This window comes from Pygocentrus nattereri, chromosome 28 (genome assembly GCF_015220715.1).
Source record: "Pygocentrus nattereri isolate fPygNat1 chromosome 28, fPygNat1.pri, whole genome shotgun sequence".
In the NCBI taxonomy this organism is placed as follows: Eukaryota; Metazoa; Chordata; class Actinopteri; order Characiformes; family Serrasalmidae; genus Pygocentrus; species Pygocentrus nattereri.
The window spans coordinates 25,732,575-25,752,923 of record NC_051238.1 but is presented as its reverse complement, the minus strand read 5'-3'; the positions used below and the strand labels follow the sequence as shown (position 1 = coordinate 25,752,923).

The 20,349-nt window shown below is 41.2% G+C and overlaps 1 protein-coding gene across 2 annotated transcripts in view; it reads left to right on the top strand.

Moving 5' to 3' along the window:
* Window positions 1–19,171, top strand: part of si:dkey-70p6.1 (uncharacterized protein LOC570575 homolog) — a 47,571-nt gene extending 28,400 nt beyond the window's left edge. The window contains exons 2-7 of one of the 2 annotated variants that reach the window (XM_017714738.2): window positions 1,234–1,453; window positions 5,520–5,577; window positions 7,330–7,363; window positions 7,722–8,287; window positions 12,456–12,590; window positions 16,025–19,171. In XM_017714738.2, the coding sequence (XP_017570227.1) occupies window positions 1,320–1,453; window positions 5,520–5,577; window positions 7,330–7,363; window positions 7,722–8,287; window positions 12,456–12,590; window positions 16,025–16,579 (1,482 nt within the window). In that variant the 5' untranslated portion in view covers window positions 1,234–1,319 and the 3' untranslated portion in view covers window positions 16,580–19,171. Of the gene's footprint in view, window positions 1–1,233; window positions 1,454–5,519; window positions 5,578–7,329; window positions 7,418–7,721; window positions 8,288–12,455; window positions 12,591–16,024 lie in introns of both variants that reach the window. The other variant, XM_017714736.2, reaches the window with a different exon arrangement.
* The last annotated feature ends 1,178 nt before the right edge of the window (window positions 19,172–20,349 follow it).

The window sequence follows — 20,349 nt, the reverse complement described above, 5'->3', positions numbered from 1 at the left end:
TTAACAGAATAATTCCTCTGTTATCTTACCCTAACAAGCAAGTTCAGTGTAGGATCTGATAAGAAGACATTACGGTGTGCGTGCCGTTGCCTTTGCTTGATCCTAGGAAGAGAAGCACTTCTAGCCATGGACAGGTTTAGTGCCTGATGCTTGTGAATCTGTCAGCGTGAAAAGATCAAAAATGCCCCCCGAACGGAGGCAGCTGAGGATAATAGTGCGAGCCGAAGGCTGAGTGACAGTCAATGGGGCGAAAATGACAGAGTGAGAGTGAGAGAAATGGAGATAGATGGAGCTGGGGCTTCCTCTTCTCTCACACACTCTCGCGTTTCATTCACACAGCATAACACAGGGCTTCAGGGTAGGAGGGAGAGGGAGAGAAACAGAGAGAGTGAGAGAGAGAGAGAGAGGGGGGGGGAGGGGGGGGGTGCAGAGACGGATCATTTATTTGTGTGAGTGTTGACATTTGGGCTAATTCACTTTTAGTAGAAAGGGTTCCATATAGTACGGAAAAAGGTTCTATGACCCCTTTTGCCCTTTTTGGTGCTATACAGAGACATTATAGAAAAGCTCTTCAAAGAATTTTACATTGTAAAAAATATTTTGGTCTTACATTTTTTAATTAATCTGACTTCTGATTATAAGTTAAAGGGTTAAAGAGTTACCTCAAAGAAACGTATTACATGAAATGTTTATGAATATGCTGCCTAATATGTCATTTTAAATTCCATTCCTGGTGGAGGGATACATACATGCTGTGAGGCAAAAGAGTTCCCAAAGAAAATGTATTTATTTCAACCACCATTGGACCCTTATCAGCATTACATATAAAAACCTGTGGACTTTTTGGATAGTCAAGAAAGCAGTTATGTTTGCTTTGTAGACAAATCTAGCCTGAAGTAGCACACACGGTGTGTAATGTGATGTTGTTAGCTGCGTAGTACGGTAGAGTGTGTCGAGTAATTGATATTCTACTTTTAGAAGCTCGTCTTAAGTAAATTATGCTTCAATTAAAAAAGTAAATTTTAAAGCTGAGTAGTTGTAAAGGAGGAATAGACTGATATCTGCTTCAGGGTCAGTATCTGTATCCATATCAGAAAGGAAAGAGTGTTATCTCTGTTCTGTACATACTCATCGCCTTAGAGAACCCCTGTAGAATCCCCTTTTTTAAGAGTGTAGAGAGAGAGAGTGCAGCGAAGAACTTTACTGTTACCTTTCTCCCCTTCTGTCCCTCAGATCCTGTGGAGAGTGTGTTGTACAGAGTGTGTGCGTAGGAGAGAGCCGGTGGGAGCGAACGAGCCAGCGTGTGTGACCACTCTCACATGGCCTCGATGCAGGACGGGGTGAACTTCACTGCTCCCCCCTACGGCAAGGTGTTGCTGCTCGGGGCTATCGCCGCCGCCTCGGCTTTCGTCGTCACCATCCTCATCGTTGTGCTGTGTGTGGGCTGCCAGAGGTGAGTGGCAGGAGGAAATTCCCAACACACACATCCACACACAGGAGCAGACACACTGCCACAGGCCACAGACTCTGGCACACACACACGCTCCTAAAGAAATCACTTGACAATTTACATCATTTCCCTTTTCCCCCAAATGCAGTTGATCAGTCAAGATGAGAACAGGCCACTGCTGACCCACTGACAGCAAAGCTGGCGGCCCACTGGCTTTTTGCTCATCACTGCTCATTAAGCAGAGTATTAGACAAAATGCAGCTTATAATCACTCGTTTTTCTACTCTACTTTTCTAATTAAATGAAATTTTCTTCATTTCTTTTATTTTGTAATGCTTTGTAAATGAGTAAATAATTTTAGCAGCAATATCATAAATACAGCAGGTTATACTTTTTTAATAAAAGTCATAGGCATTTTTTTTCTTTTAGTTGTGTATAATATTTGTCTGTGTCTATTTTCCCAAAGACTATTTAAAATATTTTGAAGAGAATAAAAACTAGTTAGTCAGGTATGCAGGACAATAATTTGGGTGGACTGAGGGAGGATCAGCTGTTGACCAGTGGGAAGCGATGCTCACTTTATCATGCTAGCTGATCAGTGTATGTTTCCTATCTATGTTTGGTGTGTGAAGGTTGCTTCTTTAGGTGCGCACTGAAGATATGAGGCTGTAGGTCAGAAGTAACGGAAACGTATGTACGCCAGTTAGCACTGCAAGCTGTGCCTTGAGCATCATACATGTGGCTATCCATAAACCATATTGTGTTGTCATGTACAAATGCTTTCCTAACACTGCATGACATCTAATGTAGTTACACTAAGTGTGGTTCCTAACACTGTATGACAAACTGTGATCTATAAAAATGTATATGGGCAAATTTTTAACTATAGGTTTTTAGCTATACCAGGTCTACTTGTGATGACAAATCAACACAGTTTGAAGCAGCAATGTTCACAAGCTGATTCATGTGAGTGTGAGTCTCAAGTCTTTTGGGAATTTTAGTTTTGTCTTGTTTTACACTTTACAAAACTACTTCTAAACTCATTAAAAACCTGTGAGGTTCAACAAGTCTTTCATTATAGAAAAGCATTCAGTCTCCAGTGTTTAAAGGAAACTTGGGTTGGTTAGTCTGCAGTTTATATAGCACATAAGGTAGCGCAATAACTTATCCACTAACTAGTTTTTAAAGAAATATGACCAATAGCACTAACTAGAGTACTAACTAGCAACTTGCTATCCAGACTACATTGTAGACAACCATTTGAGGTTGCTTTGCCTCTATCTTTTAGCACGGCCATTACTGCATGTAGCACTTAATTCGATCCTTAAGACAAGATTTTTTCTAAAAGGAAAGGCTTGTTATTTGAAGTTGTATTGAACCTGTCACTGCTGCTCAAATAGCAAGAGAATAGCTGGCCACTGTTGACCTGCTGACAGCAAAGCTGGTGGTCCACTGGCTTTTTGCTCAGCGTTTTCTTGGCAGCCCACTGATGGTTAAACAGAGTATTAGACAAAAGGGCACTTTTCATTGCATATTTTTCCCTCACAGTCCAATTTACTTATTTTTCCTCCAGGAGGAATCTTTGGGTAGCTTATATAAATTAGTATAGTACATTTTAATCTAGCACGGTGTCAGCACAGTATCAGCACCATTTTATATTAGGAATAGGAATTTGTAATATATAACTTTGTAATATTTGTCCAAAATGAGAGACTGTGCGTTTACAATGTGTTAAAGGAGAGTAAAAACTAGTTAGACCTTGTATGCAGGACAATAAAACTGGTTGGTCCAGGAGTGAAGCAGCAGTGGCGTACAGTCAGCAGGGTGCCGACCTGATCGAGCCCGCAGGCCAATATATTAAGATTAAGTGATACTTTTTTGATCCCACAACCGGGGAAATTCCACCTCCGCATTTAACCCATCCGTGAAGTGAAACACCACATACACACTAGTGAACACACACACTAGGGGGCAGCGAGCACACTTGCCCGGAGCGGTGGGCAGCCCTATCCACAGCGCCCGGGGAGCAGTTAGGGGTTAGGTGTCTTGCTCAAGGACACCTCAGTCATGGACTGTCAGCTCTGGGGATCGAACCGGCGACCTTCCGGTCACAGGGCCAGATCCCTAACCTCCAGCCCACAACTGCCCCCCACGACTTGCTATCTGGGTGTGAGCTGTGGGAGAATGACATTGCAGTAAAAGCAGAAATGTTGGCCTAATTTAATCTTTGTTTTTATCTCAGGCTGAAATTTAAGTCATGAGTCATTTAAGGGGGTCTGAATCAAGTCATGACTTAGTTAACACCTCTGCTTTGAACACTGCTAGTTCTATTACTTCAAAAACCTTATAAAATAGTATGTTCATTTGGTGGCCTTCTTTGCATCATCGCTGGGAAGCTATTCCCAGCCATATAATACCTGACACTGTCTGTTTGGATGAGGAGAGACCAAAATATTTAAAAAGGGAGGACAAATTACTGCAAACAGATGCTATGTTGACTGTTACAAGCTTCCCCATTCATATTTTAACCAGTGACCTGTCTCTTATAATGTCTCTATATGCTCGTTAGCTACATTAGCCTAGCTCCTGTGCAGAACTATAGAAGCAAACTGTGAACACCAAACATGGCTGGTTGACTGCATGTAGGGTAGCAAAATTTTGTGAATTCGATTTTTTTCTTAAATCATGGGTTTTATTAATAGACAGATCCTCTACTGGTATTGCTTATCTGCTAGATATTCATTTCATGACCCATGACTTTGCTGAATTTGTTCAGGAATTTAGTCCACCCCTTTCACTGGTTGTTATGAGGACAAAATATGGTTCGATAAGAAGAAATAAGAAGAAAATGAAGAAAATTAAGCCTAAATGTCTGTGAAAGTATTTGTGAATAATAGATGTGTTGACAGGCTGTAGTGCTCTAAGAGGGGAACATACTTTTGGCAGTAGTAGTGATCGTCAAACACGAGTGATTACGGTTTTCTCTCTATGTCCCTCTTTTTTATCATTACTTTATTAAGTATTAATCATGACTTTCAGCCATCAGTTTAATACCATTGTAGATTTTAGATAGATAGATAGATAGATAGATAGATAGATAGATAGATAGATAGATAGATAGATAGATAGATAGATAGATAGATAGATAAAGAGGGGGGGTGAGCAAAATCAAGGGTAATCAAGTGAGAAGAAAGAAATGACTATGAAATGAGTATGAAAAATGGTCTTTTCACTAAAACACTTTCTTCTCTATCTTTCAGAGGTAAATCCGTATTGCTGACTTCGGTCGTATGAATTCTGTGAGATTTGCAATTTGAAGAATAGATAGCATATCAAACAAACTCTGTGCTACATGTTGAGTATAATGGTTGAATACAGCGCAGAACTCTAGAATTTATCATACTGTACTATCAAATGAAATATGTATGCACATCTCCACCTGCAGCAAGTCATCTGAGAAGAGGAATCTTTTCATGTCTAGACTTTAAAATCTAGAGCCTTCCCTGCACGTCCTGCGCTCTTATCTAATCGGTGCGGGGGAATTCAGAGGTGACAGCTGACTGATGTTTTCCCGACGAGAGTAAACATATTTCTGCTCGAAGACTCTCTCACGCTTTAGGCAAAGAAATAGAGAAATGCTCCAGAAGGTTCCACAGAATGTGAGGAAACAATGGGTGTGTAGTTAACATCAGGGTCCGTTTTGTGAGTTCCTGAAATTCCTCTGGTGATATGAGACCCACTTCGCTCATTTGACTGAGTCTTGCCCTTGTGTACTGAATATAATCTGTAATTGCTTTCAAATAATCAAGACATATTAGGCCTCTTCACTAATGGCCTCATTGAAGCTGACTGCATTACACTACGTGATTAAGCAGAAGACTTGGCCTGAATCCCATCCTTGTCTAGAAAGTCAGAGGCTTCTAATCCACACTGCTAATCATCTACTCACTACTTGCGCTCTAAAAGCCTGCAGTCATTTCTGAAATCAGTCTGTTTGTTTAGGGACTGATAACACTGGTTGGATGCTCTAGATGATCGGTATATTTTGTGCTCATTATGTGTTCAACAGGAAGGGGAAGAGTCACAATGGTTCTGGTGAAGAGAGAAAGCACAGACTCATGGACATGGTGACCATCTCTTTCATTCTCTTAGTTATAATGAAGCTTGTTAGTTTGTGTTGTTTACCTTTAGACAGATAAGAATGCTGTCTGGACACTGCAGTCAGTCAAGCAGGCTTGCATTTGGATGAAAAACAGAGCAGTAAAGACATTAAAAACGAAGGTGACACAAAACCCTTTTTTGGGTTGATATAATAGAAGAACCGCTTCTGTTCCCTGAATTTTTAAATGGATCGTTCTTAAAGATCCGTTTTTGTAAATGAGATGTGCAAGTGTGGAGAACATTTTTAACGCTTAAAGAACCTCCACATAAAAATAACGTAACAATTCTATAGCGATTGGGGATGTAAATGATTAACGGTTCAAAGAGTAATGCTGTCAGTTAAATACATGTTCATTTATTTTATTTTCAAAAATAGTTCCTAATTGATTAGGTGGGTTTATCATTCAAACTGAGGAACATAAGCATGAGGCAGGCATAGTAATTAGTTCTGGTAATTAGGTAGGTTTACAGAAATGAGAAAAATAGTGTCACTTTTCAAGATGACTATAACTACATCAATGTACCATAACTAGAGCAAAAATCCATAAATGATAAAGACAGATATTTTTTCCATATTCTTGGAAATCACATGTTGTTGTGCAAAATTTCAGAGAAGGGTGAGGTGGATGGAAATGGTCTTTAAGATCTAATGAGGTAGACTGAGCCAAAGCTTCGGCCATGGCATTCATAGTTAATTTTCACTTGGGCTATATATATATATATATATATATATATATATACTCGCCGGCTCATTAGGTACACCTTGCTAGTAAAAGGTTGGACCCCCTTTTGCCTTCAGAACTGCCTTAATTCTTCATGGCACACTTTCAACAAGGTGTTGGAAATGTTCCTCAGGAACAAATATTCTAAAACTCTATTCTAAATTCTAAAAATATTCTAAAAAAATACTTCACCCAGTTATGTAAAGACAATCACTATCAAATTACAAATGTTTCACTGGCAGTTTTCATTAAAGCCCAAAATCTAACATGCTCCAAATATTAATCACTGATAGTTGATAGATCTCAAAATAAACATCAGTGTCACAGATTTTTCCTCAACCACTAAATATGTTCACTCGAAACAAATGACTGGCAAAAGAGCAACATGCAGCTCTGGATGTAACTTTAGAGCTTTGGAATATAGAACTTTTAGCAGCTCAATATTCCAACTTTGAAGTTTTAGTTTTTAGATTTTGGCCTATTTGCTTCATAAACACGCTTGTGCCCGACCCCACTGCTCATAAGTTTGTGTATTTCAGTTATTTTACAATGGCTTCAAATGTGGCTCAGCCAGTCAGATTTTAGATTTGGAAAATTATGTTTTATAATAAATGTTTTGATGGATTGCGTCCTTGAATTGTGATTGGTCAAAAGAATCTTTAATCCCTAATAGCAATGAAATGTTTTTATTAGGAGCTTACATCCGAATCAAAAACCTTTATTTTTGAGAGGGTAGTACAGAAGTGTTCTTTGTTATCTTGTACCCTTTTTATAAATCTGCAAAATATGTAACGATATGTATGTGCTTATAACTCATTAATGAGATAATACTTGCGTCATTGTAGTATCTGTTTAATTACTTAACAGAATCCTTTATCCTACAGTAAGAATGCTTTTTCATTATAGTCATGTAGTACATATAACTGAATTCTGTGTAGTGTAATCCATGCTGTCTCTGTGAGTATGTCATGCTGATATTGCTCTCTGTGTTTTTAGAGTATATTGCGTCAGTCCAAGCTGCGCTCCATCAGTAAGTCAGACACCAAGCTCCATGAGATGAACAGACTCAACTGCAATGGCAAAAGTATGTACATTCACTTCTTGCACTGCTTGATAGCGTTACTGAGGTCGCCAAGCTGCCTCAAATTCGGATGTAGAGTCTGGGCATGCTGGGAATGGGACAAGTTTCCTTTTGGGATACAATCACTTTCTCCGTTCTTCTGGAGTAGGGCCACCCATAGATGTTTCGCTGTGTGAGGGTTGGCGCCGTCTGTGCCGCCTTTGCCTCTGCAGTTTAGCCCACAATGTTTTGTCCTTTTTTGATATACGCCTTATATGTTTGCCCTACTGTTGCATCTGTGGGTAGTAAATCTGTATCCTCTCCTCAGAATCTTCTAAGAAGAATCGTCCTGCCAGCATGGACCTACTCCTGCTGCCTAGCCGCCGCTCCAACTCAGACCTTCGCTCGCAGGGCCGCCAGCTGCCCCAGATTCCATCTGGTGAAGACGGGGAGCACACGTACGCAGAGGTAGGCCGCCGCTCCTCCCCGACCCGCTGTCCCGAAGACTCTCTGAGGGGTCGAGCAGGGGAGACAGACACGCCTGCACCCCCTGCTGTGCCCGCCAACACCCCGGCCCCACCTGACCCGGATAGCGATGGCCTAGAGGGTGCCATTCCGGAACCAGAGACCCTCCCCCAGGTGGTGAACCCACCCCCACAGCCCCAGGAGACGGCCGAGTATGCGTGCATCAGGAAAGTCCGCAAAGTGGACAAAGCGGCCCAGAAGAGGGACAACGGGACAGAGACAGAAGAGGGCCTTGGGCAACAACGGCATAGCAGCGGAGAGCTCAGACATGCTCCGCCCACTCATCCAGCCCCACCCCCGCCACACCCACACAGCCAGAAGATCCCACGCAAAAACGTGGAGGCCTTCAACCTGCCATCCTTTCCTAAGGTAGGTGGGGAAGAGCAATGGGAATTCCTTATGACCATGACATTTATTATTTAGTGGTCCTGTTAAAATTTGCTGAAAATACACTAAAACTCAGTTTCAAAATGAAAAATGTAACTTATTCATAACACCAAAAAAATGCAGGAGACCATCCTTTTTATTTCTTTTTATTTAACTTGCAGTCAAGATTAAATTAATTTTTAGAACGGAAGCCAGAGTGGAACTCTCAAAGATGAAAGCTTTTAGTACTGTTTTTATACTGAATTTGATAGTGACCGTTTTGATGGTCTACCAAGTCATGGTTGCTGGGAGTTTTATTTTCTTTGTTTTTATTTTCCCATTATCTTTCAGTCATTTTTGAACTCCAGTGTTTGCTTATTTTCCTTTGACTTTCCCCCTTTCCCCTTTTTTGGATTATCTTATATCTCCACAGGAATATCTACTGAAAACTTGTATGTTATGGTCATTTTGACTGGAAATTGAGTAAATGAAGAGTGCGACTTCTCCACAGTAGCGTAAATAAATCTTAAAATATTAAATAAAATAATTAATAATAAAATAATAATAAAATTTTAATAAATAAAAAATAAATAAAATATTAATAATCGTATTGTTTACTTTTCCATTCATTACCATGGAATGTGCATGTCCTGGCCCATGATTTGTAGGGAGACTGTAGCCGTAGACAAATTACTTCCATGGTGACTTTTTCAAAAGATGCTAATCATCAAAATGATGAAAAATTGTATACAGTGTGAATATCTTTGGGTTTTATAATGCAGTACATCACTAAATTCTGCAGCTGTCCCATTTCTAAAAGGCAATACATCAGCCTGCCTCTGTATTCATACTGATGAAGATGAGCTAGTGTTAAGCAAAAAAGGATGATTGATGTTTACGCCCGCTTTTAAGTTGATCTCCATGAACGACATACAAAAATATTATGTAAATTATAGTTAATTCCCAGCACTCAATCTCTGCATATGAATCATGGACTACTTTGGCTCGCATTATGCATGCGTAAGACTGCAGTGCCCATTCTTCTGACTTGGTAGCACAAGAGAAGAGGGGATATAAAGTGTGTCACACAAATGCTCCCTAATTATGTGCTTCTGCAAGAAAACGATTCCAGTTTCTGACACTAGCTAGGGTTCTGTCCACTTAGCATTCCCGCTAAGGCATACCCAGAAGCCCTCTGCCATCAGGATGATGCAACAAACCGAAACTTGCAGTTCGGAGTGAAATACCTGCATACCCATCAGTCAAATGCAAGTCCTCTGCACACAGGCATTCACTATGGAGTCAAGGGAAATGGGTCATAGATAAAAGTCACTATGATATGAATATCAGCCTTAAATGGTCAGAGCTTTGCTGTATTGTAGCTTCTTTTGTAGGTTTTCACATGTATGGTCTTTAAATTGCTTACTATTAAGAGATTGCAGACTGGGAATAGCAGTATAGCTAAATCTGGCAGAACACACTGCATTGTCCCCATGAAAATGAACTTTATAAATAAAGAAACATGTCCTGGTGCTCACTTTCCCTTTTCCCTGCGTGGGAATGGACAGGAACTGCATAGCAAGCAGAGGCCTATTGTTCCCTCGCCACTGCAAGGTGGGGGGGGCACATTAAGCTTCATGTCATTAGATCCACTGAGTGGTTATAGATGAGCTAGTCAATCAGCGGTCCGAAAACTGGCTGCATTACACTGACCTTAATGCTTCATTAGAGGACATGCTCAGCAAACTCACAGGACACCACAGTTTAAAAAATAATATTCATTATGTTGAACTTCTTTCTGGTCCAGTAAAATTTAAATGGCAGTTGATTCTATTTTACTTCCTTTGACATTGGAGTCCTTTCATGACGCTTAATGTTTAATAGTGAAGGGCTTTTTGCTTGTTTGGGTAAAAGAGGCACACGTAATGTCATCTGCACCAGTCTTGGTGTTTATGAGACGTGAAGATGACTGGATTGCCTGCTAACCTCTGCAGAATTCAGCTGTTCCAGTCACTTCCACGGCCACAGGTGTATAAAGCCGAGCCCCTAGGCCTGCAGACTGCTTCTACAGACATTAGTGAAAGAATGGGTCGCTCTCAGGAGCTCAGTGAATTCCAGCGTGGTGCCGTGATCGGACGCCACCTGTGCAGCAAGTCCAGTCGTGAAATTTCCTCACTACTAAATATTCCACAGTCGACTGTCAGTGGGATTATAACAAAGTGGAAGCGATTGGGAACGACAGCAACTCAGCCACGAAGTGGTCGGCCACGTAAAATGACAGAGCGGTCAGCGGATGCTGAGGGGCATAGTGCGCAGAGGTCACCAACTTTCTGCAGTCAATCCCTACAGACCTCCAAACTTCATGTGGCCTTCAGATCAGCTCAAGAACAGCGTAGAGAGCTTCATGGAATGGGTTTCTATGGCAAAGCAAAGCGTTGAGTGCACTGGTGTAAAGCGCTGCCACTGGACTCTAGAGCAGTGGAGACGTGTTCTCTGTAGTAACAAATCATGCTTCTCCGTCTGGCAAGCCGATGGACGAGGCTGGGTTTGGCGCTTGCCAAGAGAACGGTACTTGTCTGACTGTTGGTTCTTTGTGCTAAGTGTAAAGTTTGGTGGAGGGGGGATCATGGTGTGGGGCTATTTTTCAGGAGTTGGGCTCGGCTCTTTAGTTCCAGTGAAAGGAACTCTTAATGCTTCAGCAGACCAACAGATTTTGGACAATTTTATGCTCCTAACTTTGTGGGAACAGTTTGGGGACGGCCCCTTACTGTTCTAACATGACTGCTTTGTACACTGCTGCGCAAGGTCCATAAAGACATGGATGGGCCAGTTTGGTGTGGAAGAACTTGACTGGCCTGCACAGAGTCCTGACCTCAACCGACAGAACACCTTTGGGATGAATTAGAGCGGAGACTGTGAGCCAGGCCTTCTCGTCCAACATCAGTGTCTGACCTCACAAATGCTCTTCTGGAAGAACGGTCAGATATTCCCATAAACACTCCTAAACCTTGTGGAAAGCCTTCCCAGAAGTGTTGAAGCTGTTGTAGCTGCAAAGGCTGACATCATATTAAACCCTATGGATTAAGAATCGGAAGTCACTCAAGTTCATATGTGCGTGAAGACAGATGAGTGAATACTTTTGGCAATATAGTGTATTAAAACACTGATATAGATCAGGCTTTTGGGGAACATGATACAAAGTAATGTGCTACAGTAGCATGAATAATTTTCTTGAAGCAAATTACAGTAAAAATACTGTAATCACATTAGTTACTCACTTAATAAGAATTTCTCTAGTAGAAAAAATATATACAGTAAAAATACTATAGTCACATTACAGTTACTCACCTAATAGGAATTTCTCTAGTAGAAACAGTATTAATTTCATGCAATGCATTTTAAACATAACTTTTCTCTCTCTCTCTATATATATATATATATATATATTTATATTTATGCATATTTATATATATATATATAAAATTCATCAGATCATCTAATCATGCAAATATGAAATGAATGGATAAAGATCTCCTTGGTGAAGAAGGCCAGACTAGATTCTCTTTTAGAAAAACTGCTGTAAGCTATACAATTATTAAATATGTCTTTCTTTACAATTTTTTCAAGCATTGATTGACACTGATTGATGTTGACATTGATCGACATTGATGCTGATGGAAAACCTTTATTGCCCTTATTGTTGGATCCGTCACAAAAATATGATTTGTTTGGAGAGTATTGATTGCATCATGATTTCATCACAATAGACCATATTTTGAGTCCTTATTTATCTCGCAGTCTAGAATATCCAGTGACATTTGGGGTTAAAATGTACACAGGACAAATCGTATCAGCCTTGCAGCATTTTCGTTCACCGCAGGGTGTGCATAGCAGTGGTTTTAGAGATGCCATTCATTTTTTCCTGTAGAGAAATAAAGTTTGGCCATGGAGGTCTTTTTTTGGAAATGGTGCTAATTGCAAAATGATGACACAACTGAAGTTGTCTATTTGACTGTAATCAATTATTTTGGTGTGGTTGAACACCTTGCTGCATTGTTTTGATGTAAATGTCATTTGAGGCCACGTTAATGGAAATCAGAAAAATACCGTACATTTATGGAGCTGCATGAAAGCATGTTTAGACAGCTTGTTCTCTGTATCGGTCAATTAGGAGGCAGTGTTTATTGGAAATGGAGAGGAGTACATATGGAAGCCTCCAGAAGATGATGACATCATGTTCCAGCACAAGCACATAGGCCCTCTGAGTCCTCACATGGGAGACAGCATGGCAGCATCTGCAGCTGGGGTGCGTGAGTGTTTCTGATTTCAATCTTCTCTCCCCTATAAAATAGCTTTAAACATCCGTAGAGATTAAGTGTGTTTCAGAGTGTCAGAGCTTTCACTTAGCTTGCCAAGTGCATATGGACACTGTCTGAGCAATCATGTATAGGTCATAAATGGCCTATCTTTTAGGCCATCTTGAAAGCCGTCATATTGGATCAAGGGTAAGTTTTTCCAATGGGAAGGTGGTCATGTAGCATATCAAAGAAGACCAGAATTACCATCAGAAATTTATTGCTGGAATCAGATTTGCAGTATCTCATGTGGTTCAAAAGTTATCGACGCAGAAAGTTGCAGCAACAACTGGGAACGTTGCCTGTGATGCAAAGCTATTTTATTGTTCAATGTGCTGTCCCTGGTGCTGAACACAGAGCTGAAGGCGCAGGATCCAATCGTTATGAACCCGCAAGAGCATCTCTGGAGTATTGCTGTCACAAGCCTCCACGATGCGGTGCTGAAGGTGGTGTTTGTTGTGGATTTTCTCAGCATACACAATTTGTTTGAGAAAAGTCGAGTGGTGTGAGGTCGGGTGATCTGGGAGGCCATTCCACAGGTCCACAATGGCTAATCCAATGACCAGGGAATTGAACATTCAGCCACTGATGAACACCTGTTCCATAGTGTGGTGGAGCCCCATCCTGTTGGAAATAACAGGGGAAACTGCCATCTTCGTTCAGAATGGATGGGAACACTGTTTCTTGTAGCATTGTCAGGTAATGCTGAACATTTAGGGTCTGGTCGATGAAAACGGGTCCAATTACACGGGTGCCACATATTCCACACCATACCATAACCTTCACATCACCTACGACTTTGATGTCTGCCGTCCAGTGAGGGTTTTTGTCACTCTGGTACCTCACGTTCTGCCAGTTGACCTCACCATTGACATAAAACTTGGCCTCGTCACCGAACAGAATGCCTTGTGCGTATGCGGGATCCTGTTGATGTTGGTCTAACACCCAGGTGCAGAACTCAACACGTCTATCAGGGTCATCCTCTGACAGTTTCTGCTGCAGCTGGATCTTGAAGGGTCCCATTTATTGGTATGAAGAATCCGTATAAGGGATGACTGGCTGACACCACGTTCTGCTGTGAGACGTCACGTGCTGCGCCATGGACTTTTCGGAAAGGCTGCCAAAACCATTGTTGAGGTTATTTCATTGGTGGTCTTCGGACGACCACTACATGGCTTGTCGTCCACAGTCCTGGTTTCTCTAAATTTGGCTATGAGGGACGCAACAGTGCTGTGTGAAATTGGTGGTCCTTCTGGGTGTCAGTTGTTGAAGTCTGTGGCTATGATACGGCAGCTGTTTTCCCCGGACATCACAATCACCTCAATCCTCCTTCTTTCATCAATTCCATCTTCGGTTACCTGTGACGAACAACAAAAGTTTTGAACTTTCTGTGTTGATAACTTTTGAACCACAAAATTGAACCACTGATTGCAGCAATTGGTTTCTGAGACAATTCCGGTCTTCTTTGATATGCTACATGACCACCTTCCCATTGGAAAAACTTGCCCTTGATCCAATATGGCGGCTTTCAAGATGGTGGCCATGTTCTGGACATAGCCTAAAACGTAGGCCCCCTCACCCATTACTTGCTGGGGTATTCAGATACGTCATTTTCCCTTTCATTTCTGAAATAAAACGGTGTCCTGTGACTTCTGACTCACCCTGTACATCCATGAGCCTAAGGTCACCAAGCCCAATGCCCAGTGTCAGCTAGAAAGTTATAAAGCCCCAGCACTGGACTGCCAACCCCCCCCCCCCCCCCCCCCCCCTACAAACCTTTGAACATTTAGTGGCTGTTTCCTGGACAGGGATTAAACCTAGTCCTGGACTTCACATGATTCTGCTTGGAGATTTTCCATTGATGGCAAACTAGGCCTAATCCCTATCCAGGAAACCGACCCATAGTAGGGCTGACCAATTTGGGAAAAATATTTAATTGCAATTTTTGTAATTTAGTACTGTGACTGCAACCTGCGATTACTTTCAGTAAAATCGAGGTCCAAGCCTGTTTTGTCCATGGAGACCAGACCAACCACTGCTTCTGGTTTAGGCTTGAACATTGAGCGTGCCAGACTGCCAGTTAGTTGTGTTTGCAATGTCACAGCATATAAATGTTTGGTTGCTTCTGATTGGTCTAACTCATCTACACACAGTTCAAAAGTGCTGATATTAGGTTAATGTTCCTTAATTAAGGCAACACTGTTCATACTGCAGGCTGTAATTAAAATAGCAGCTCTCGTGATTTGAAAATTGCACTCTTTTAAATTGCAGTTTTAATGAAGTTAATTTATTCTTCTTAAGTCTTTATTCATTCTGAAACATTTCTGAAATGTGGAAATTAGGACTAGATCTACTTGGATTAACATCAGAGAACTATAATAGTTATTTCTATATGGTTATAAATGCAGTAAAATGCAGATCTTTTTGTACAGTAACGCAGTGTTGGGTAAACATTCTCCTCAAGAGTACCATAACTGCATCATCAAATACTGGATTAAAATATCAGCCTTATCTTGGCATACCTGATGTATACGCATCTCTGTCAATACTGATATGATTCTGATAACATCAGGCAGCCCTAAATCAAACAAGAAGAACTGCACAAAAAGCCTTTCTCACTGAACATCTCTGTCTGGAAATTATGTTATACTGCATAATGGACAGTTTAGAATATTATTTCTGTGTTTCTTCATTCTGAGATATTCAGATTCAGATTCAGATTCAGATTCCTTTATTGATCCCAGGGGGAAATTGCAGTTGTTACAGTTGCAGCCGCTTATGTAAAAATAAACACTTTACTAATAATTTAAGACAATATAGAGAAATTTAGAGTATGTACATTGATTTAAGTACTTATATAGAGGCTGTAAAAATGGGTGAAGCCTTAATTTATGAAAATGAGGGCTATAAAAAGATGCAAACTCTGAGACATTACTTTTAAAGTATAGATGGTAGATGTATGGCTTTTTCAGGTCTTTGTTTCAAAATGTTTAATTTTCTGGCTAAGTATCTGGGGATAATATACTAGATAATATACTAATATATGCATGGCATTGGAGCAGCTTTGGCCCTCTTTATTTACAAAGTGAATAAAATTAAATCTTTGCTATTTATGGCAAATTACAATACACTATTTTGCACACTGAAATCTAGTGATTTGATTAATATATGTATTCATACATACATTAGGTGAAGCTATAAAAATGTAACAAACTTAAAAGACATGCTTGAATATAATTTAAGGTAGTGACTAACAGACTTCTAAAATATGCAAACCCTTTGCCTCTTTACAGATGAGAGAATTGTTAGAACAACACTGATGAACTAGAGAAATAACAGGATGAATGCAAACTATTGTTAACCAATGAAGTCTATTGTCCCTTAGATCTCAGAAATGTATTCTAAAGTGTGCAAACCGGGTAAGAAGAAGAGAGGCATGCCCGGCTCCCCCACTGCCCCAAGAGACATCAGTGGGTATCGGACCTTGGCCCGCGGTGACCGTGGGGAGCGAGACGGGGGCTTTAATGTGGTGGTCAAGCCACAGACATGGGCGCCTCAGGAGGGCAAAAGCTCAAGAGCTCCCCCTGGTTCCATGGAGGACCACTGCTATGAGGCCATCAGCACGGAAGAGAGCGAGATGGCCTACGATGCCATGGAGGGTGGGGGAGGCTGGAAGAGGGACAGGCCACCACCCAATGCCAGCGCCACCCTGCGGCCCAAGAAGAAGAAGCCCCAGCAGCCCTTGCAGCAGCCACCGCCCCCTCCTCCACCCCCTCAGCAGACGCCCAAGCTGCAGCACTTGCCGGCCAAAGCCCTGCTGCTGCCCGGGGAGAATCTATACGATAGCATTCCTGACCTAAAACAGGGCTCAGCCACCTCCAGCACCACCACCATCTTCACGTTTAATGACGGAATGGAAATGTACGTCACCGGCCTGTAGGGGGAGCTCTAAGTGATTTTTAAATACGACAACACTTCCCCTGTTGCAGCCGGGTGGGGGAAAAAGATGTGACCGCTTGAACATAAAGGGGTTTTCCTCTTGCACTCATTCACACATCTTGTTTACATTTCAGTTCCCAAGTAGCCCCACTCATTGCCTTACTGAAGCAGTCTGGGAAGGGGACTTTTCTTATGGAATATGGGCTCAAGTCTTGAAAGGAAAAGCTGTTATGTTGTATGTCACCTGGTATACATGCATTGCACTACCACTGTATATCTAACATGAAGTACCAGTATATATTGTCCGTTGACTGAGTTTTGAAAGCTTGGTGGAAAAACAATGATAAAATCTCTAGGGAAAATACCTACGTAGCTCAGTTATTTTAGCCAGCCGCATATCGTTGCGAAGGAAAGCAACAGAATCATTCACCAATTACCAACTCCAGCATATCACTTTAACATATATCGCACAGGCAACTGTATTAGATGGGGGATTCCCAGTTAGGAATTCTTGTTTTTGGCAGCACACTCACTTGCCCATTAGTTTTCATTTGGGTGTCCATCGGAATTGCGGGTCAAACTTTAATGTAACCTCTAGAAATTTCCAAAGGGGAGAGGAAGAAATGAGCACAACTGTGGTAAGAGGAGTCATGTTGAAAAAGGCACAGAGCATTTGTACTGAAACAGCAGAGTATACCGACAGAGGAAAACGATGAAGTAAGAAAACGCCCTTATTTTGGTGACGTTGCATTTGCAGAAGATAAGCTGTAAAGCAAGTCTAACCGGGAAAGCTGTCGTCAAACCTTTTACCGTCGATTGACAATGAGCAGAAGCCTTTATCTAAATTGTTTATAGGAAACCTGATCCAGTTTTAGAGTACAGCTTTATCCTAAAGCTTTAGAAAAACATGTGGCACTATTTTTGTAATGATAAAGCCTCTATTTCTGTAAAGAAATTATATGAGGAGATATTAAAGTGGATATAAAAGGAGTATCCCCATTCATTGAATCACACGAGTGCAGTATTGTATTGCTATAAAAAATGATGCCCTATTTTATTCAGAAGCACAGAAGCATATACTGCGAATTTTCACTTTTAGCACTTAATCCGTTATTGACCCCTTGTGTGAGGGAAAGGTGATTTGAATTGTGAACTCCAAAGTAATTCTAGTATAATTACGGTAGCAATTACAGAGAGACCATTAAGAGAATTAGCAGAAGCTCAGGGACAGTGAAAAATCTAAAGGTAATAGAATTAGTACATGTACTGTTGAAACGAAAGTGTTTGGCGTTGGACCCTGATGCGCCCATTCAATGGGGTTTTATTTTGTGTTTTCATGGTCTTTCCTTTTTTCATTTTTAAGCTCATAACATGAACACCAAACTGGCTGTGTATGAGTCACCACTGCCATATAGTACAGTACAGTAAGTGTTTTACTTTGTCAATACTGTTAATGCACTTTGCCTGACAAAAAGATGCATGCTTTCAAGAAGAAAAAAAAACGTATAAAGGAAAAAAAGACAAGAAAAAAAGAAGCACTGTTATGTGGTACCTGAGAATGGTTTATTTCTTGCTGTCGTCGGTTGCTTATTTGATTTAAAATGCCTTTTCCTCCATCAAAGAAAGAGCACAGTGTTGTTTTGCTTGGGGACCGGAGAGCCTGCTATCGGGATGACTGCGCGAGGAGAACTCTATCTTACAGACTTTGGGATAAACGGAAGCAGAAAGCTACTGGTTGTTGTAAACATATCGTAGACAATCCTCCTCCTTTCTGCCAGGACCAGCCAGGAAGTTTGGCCTGCTCACTTTGTAAGTGAACGTAATGCTACAGGTGGACTCAAATGTCACCCGGCTGTGCTACAACACATTAAACGGTAAAGTCTACCACTATACTAACTGAATTGGAAGCTAAGGTAATCAAATATTATTGAAAGAGTTGTTCAGTAACCAGTGTATGGTGCCCTACAGTTATTTTTACATTTAACTTATGTCCACCTGCTGTGGCGCAAAAAATGGACAATGCCACTGTCTGTGAAGAGAGAAAAAAAAGAGTCCTTCCCTAACAATGGGATGTAAAATTGACTAAACTAGCCTAAGTGGCCTGACCACGCAGAGAAAAAATGAATTCTATGAGTACAGCACATGATTACTGTCATATATGTTGGCGCAATGTTGTAAATATGTTACAAAGAAAAGAAAAAAAAGAAAAAGGAGTGAATAAGATGAAGTTGCCCTAGGTGTTCTGGAGCGTATATGTTTTTTGGGTTGTTCATTTGGAATGATTTTTTTTCCTCTGGTGAAAACTTTGCTCAGCAGTATCTGTGAGTTTTGAGATTATTTTTCTTTTACGTGTGTGGAGTTTATTGTTTTCTTTTTTTTTTCCCCCTTGCCATTTCAACTGTAACGTGTAATTCCAAGGTCAACCCAGTATTTGTGTGGCAGCTGATGTTGTGCGTTTGCTTATCAGACAACAGGGTGGTGTGTATTCAAGTACTCATGTGCAAAGATTGTAATGTTTTTATAACAAAATTACTATTCATAAAAATGTGGGGTCAAGTTTATACTTTTGTAATAAAGTAGCACCTAAAAAATACCCGGATTGCATTCACATACTGGATCCTGTTAAAAAAAAAAAAAAGATGTGTTCATATTGTGTTGCTTGTTTGTTTACCTAAGAAATTGTGTTTTTCTTTGCACGAGGATGTGAAGCAACACTAGTGACCAAAGGGTACACAGTCTAGCCACAAACTTCCACGGCTTACACTGTAAAATAGCCAGACATCAAAACATATATTTTTGGTCCTGACAATCCGGAAACGAAGCATTTCCACAGGAGAACAGTCTCCACAGTGCCTGCGCAACATGAGAGCCAGATGTAAATTCTGTCTTCAACTTGAATTCTGTTTGACGTTTGTGTGCATGCAAGCATGAGGTTGGAAGACTCGAGGAGAGCCCAACGTTTGCCTTCAGTCTGGATTTGATTAGTCTCTGTCTAAACTAAACCAGCTTTGATTTGTTAAGTCTCAGGTAGATGAGGGATTTGATTAGAGATCTTGATTAGAGACACTAATTAGCCATTGAAGAAGCAGGCATCGCCTTCACTTTACGCGCGGTTCCCATGACAACAGCAGCTTTTTCATGGTATGGTGTTTTTGAGTCCTCCCCCTAAACCGAGACTAAATATCCTTTCATTTTTATCGCACAAGAGGGCCTACGGGACCAATGAGCCACGCGAAGAAGCTGCATTTCCCCCATTAACCTCCTTAACCTTAATGATGTGAAATACTGTGTGTGTGTGTGTGAGAGTGTGTGTGTGTGTGTGTGTGTGTGTGTGTTTGTTTATCCGTTCACCTCTGATCAGATGAGTGTTGCAGGCCTGTGTCTGACTTGCTCTGGAAAAAAAAAAAAAAAATAGGTCATCCTTAAAACAAAATGCGAGCAGTCAACATAGCAACCGTCTTCTGATTTTTTATTGGCTGTCGTGTCTCCATAGTAACAGGTTAACCTTGAGGCTGCAGTCACAGACCAGTTTGTTGTCTAGGAGAATCCAGCATGCATGAGAGCTCCGCCAGCGAAGAGAGATGTCAAGCGCCGCCGCGGCGGAGGCCAGTCTGGAACAGGCAGCTCTCCTGAAACATTAATGCTAGAGTGGGTTGGCCTAAACCTTAACGCTGCACTGGGTCAGCCGGGTCGTCTTACGACACGGACACGTTCGCGGTCATTCCTGAACAAAGTTGACCTCCTCTGAGGAGAGCCGTTTACAGCATCGCC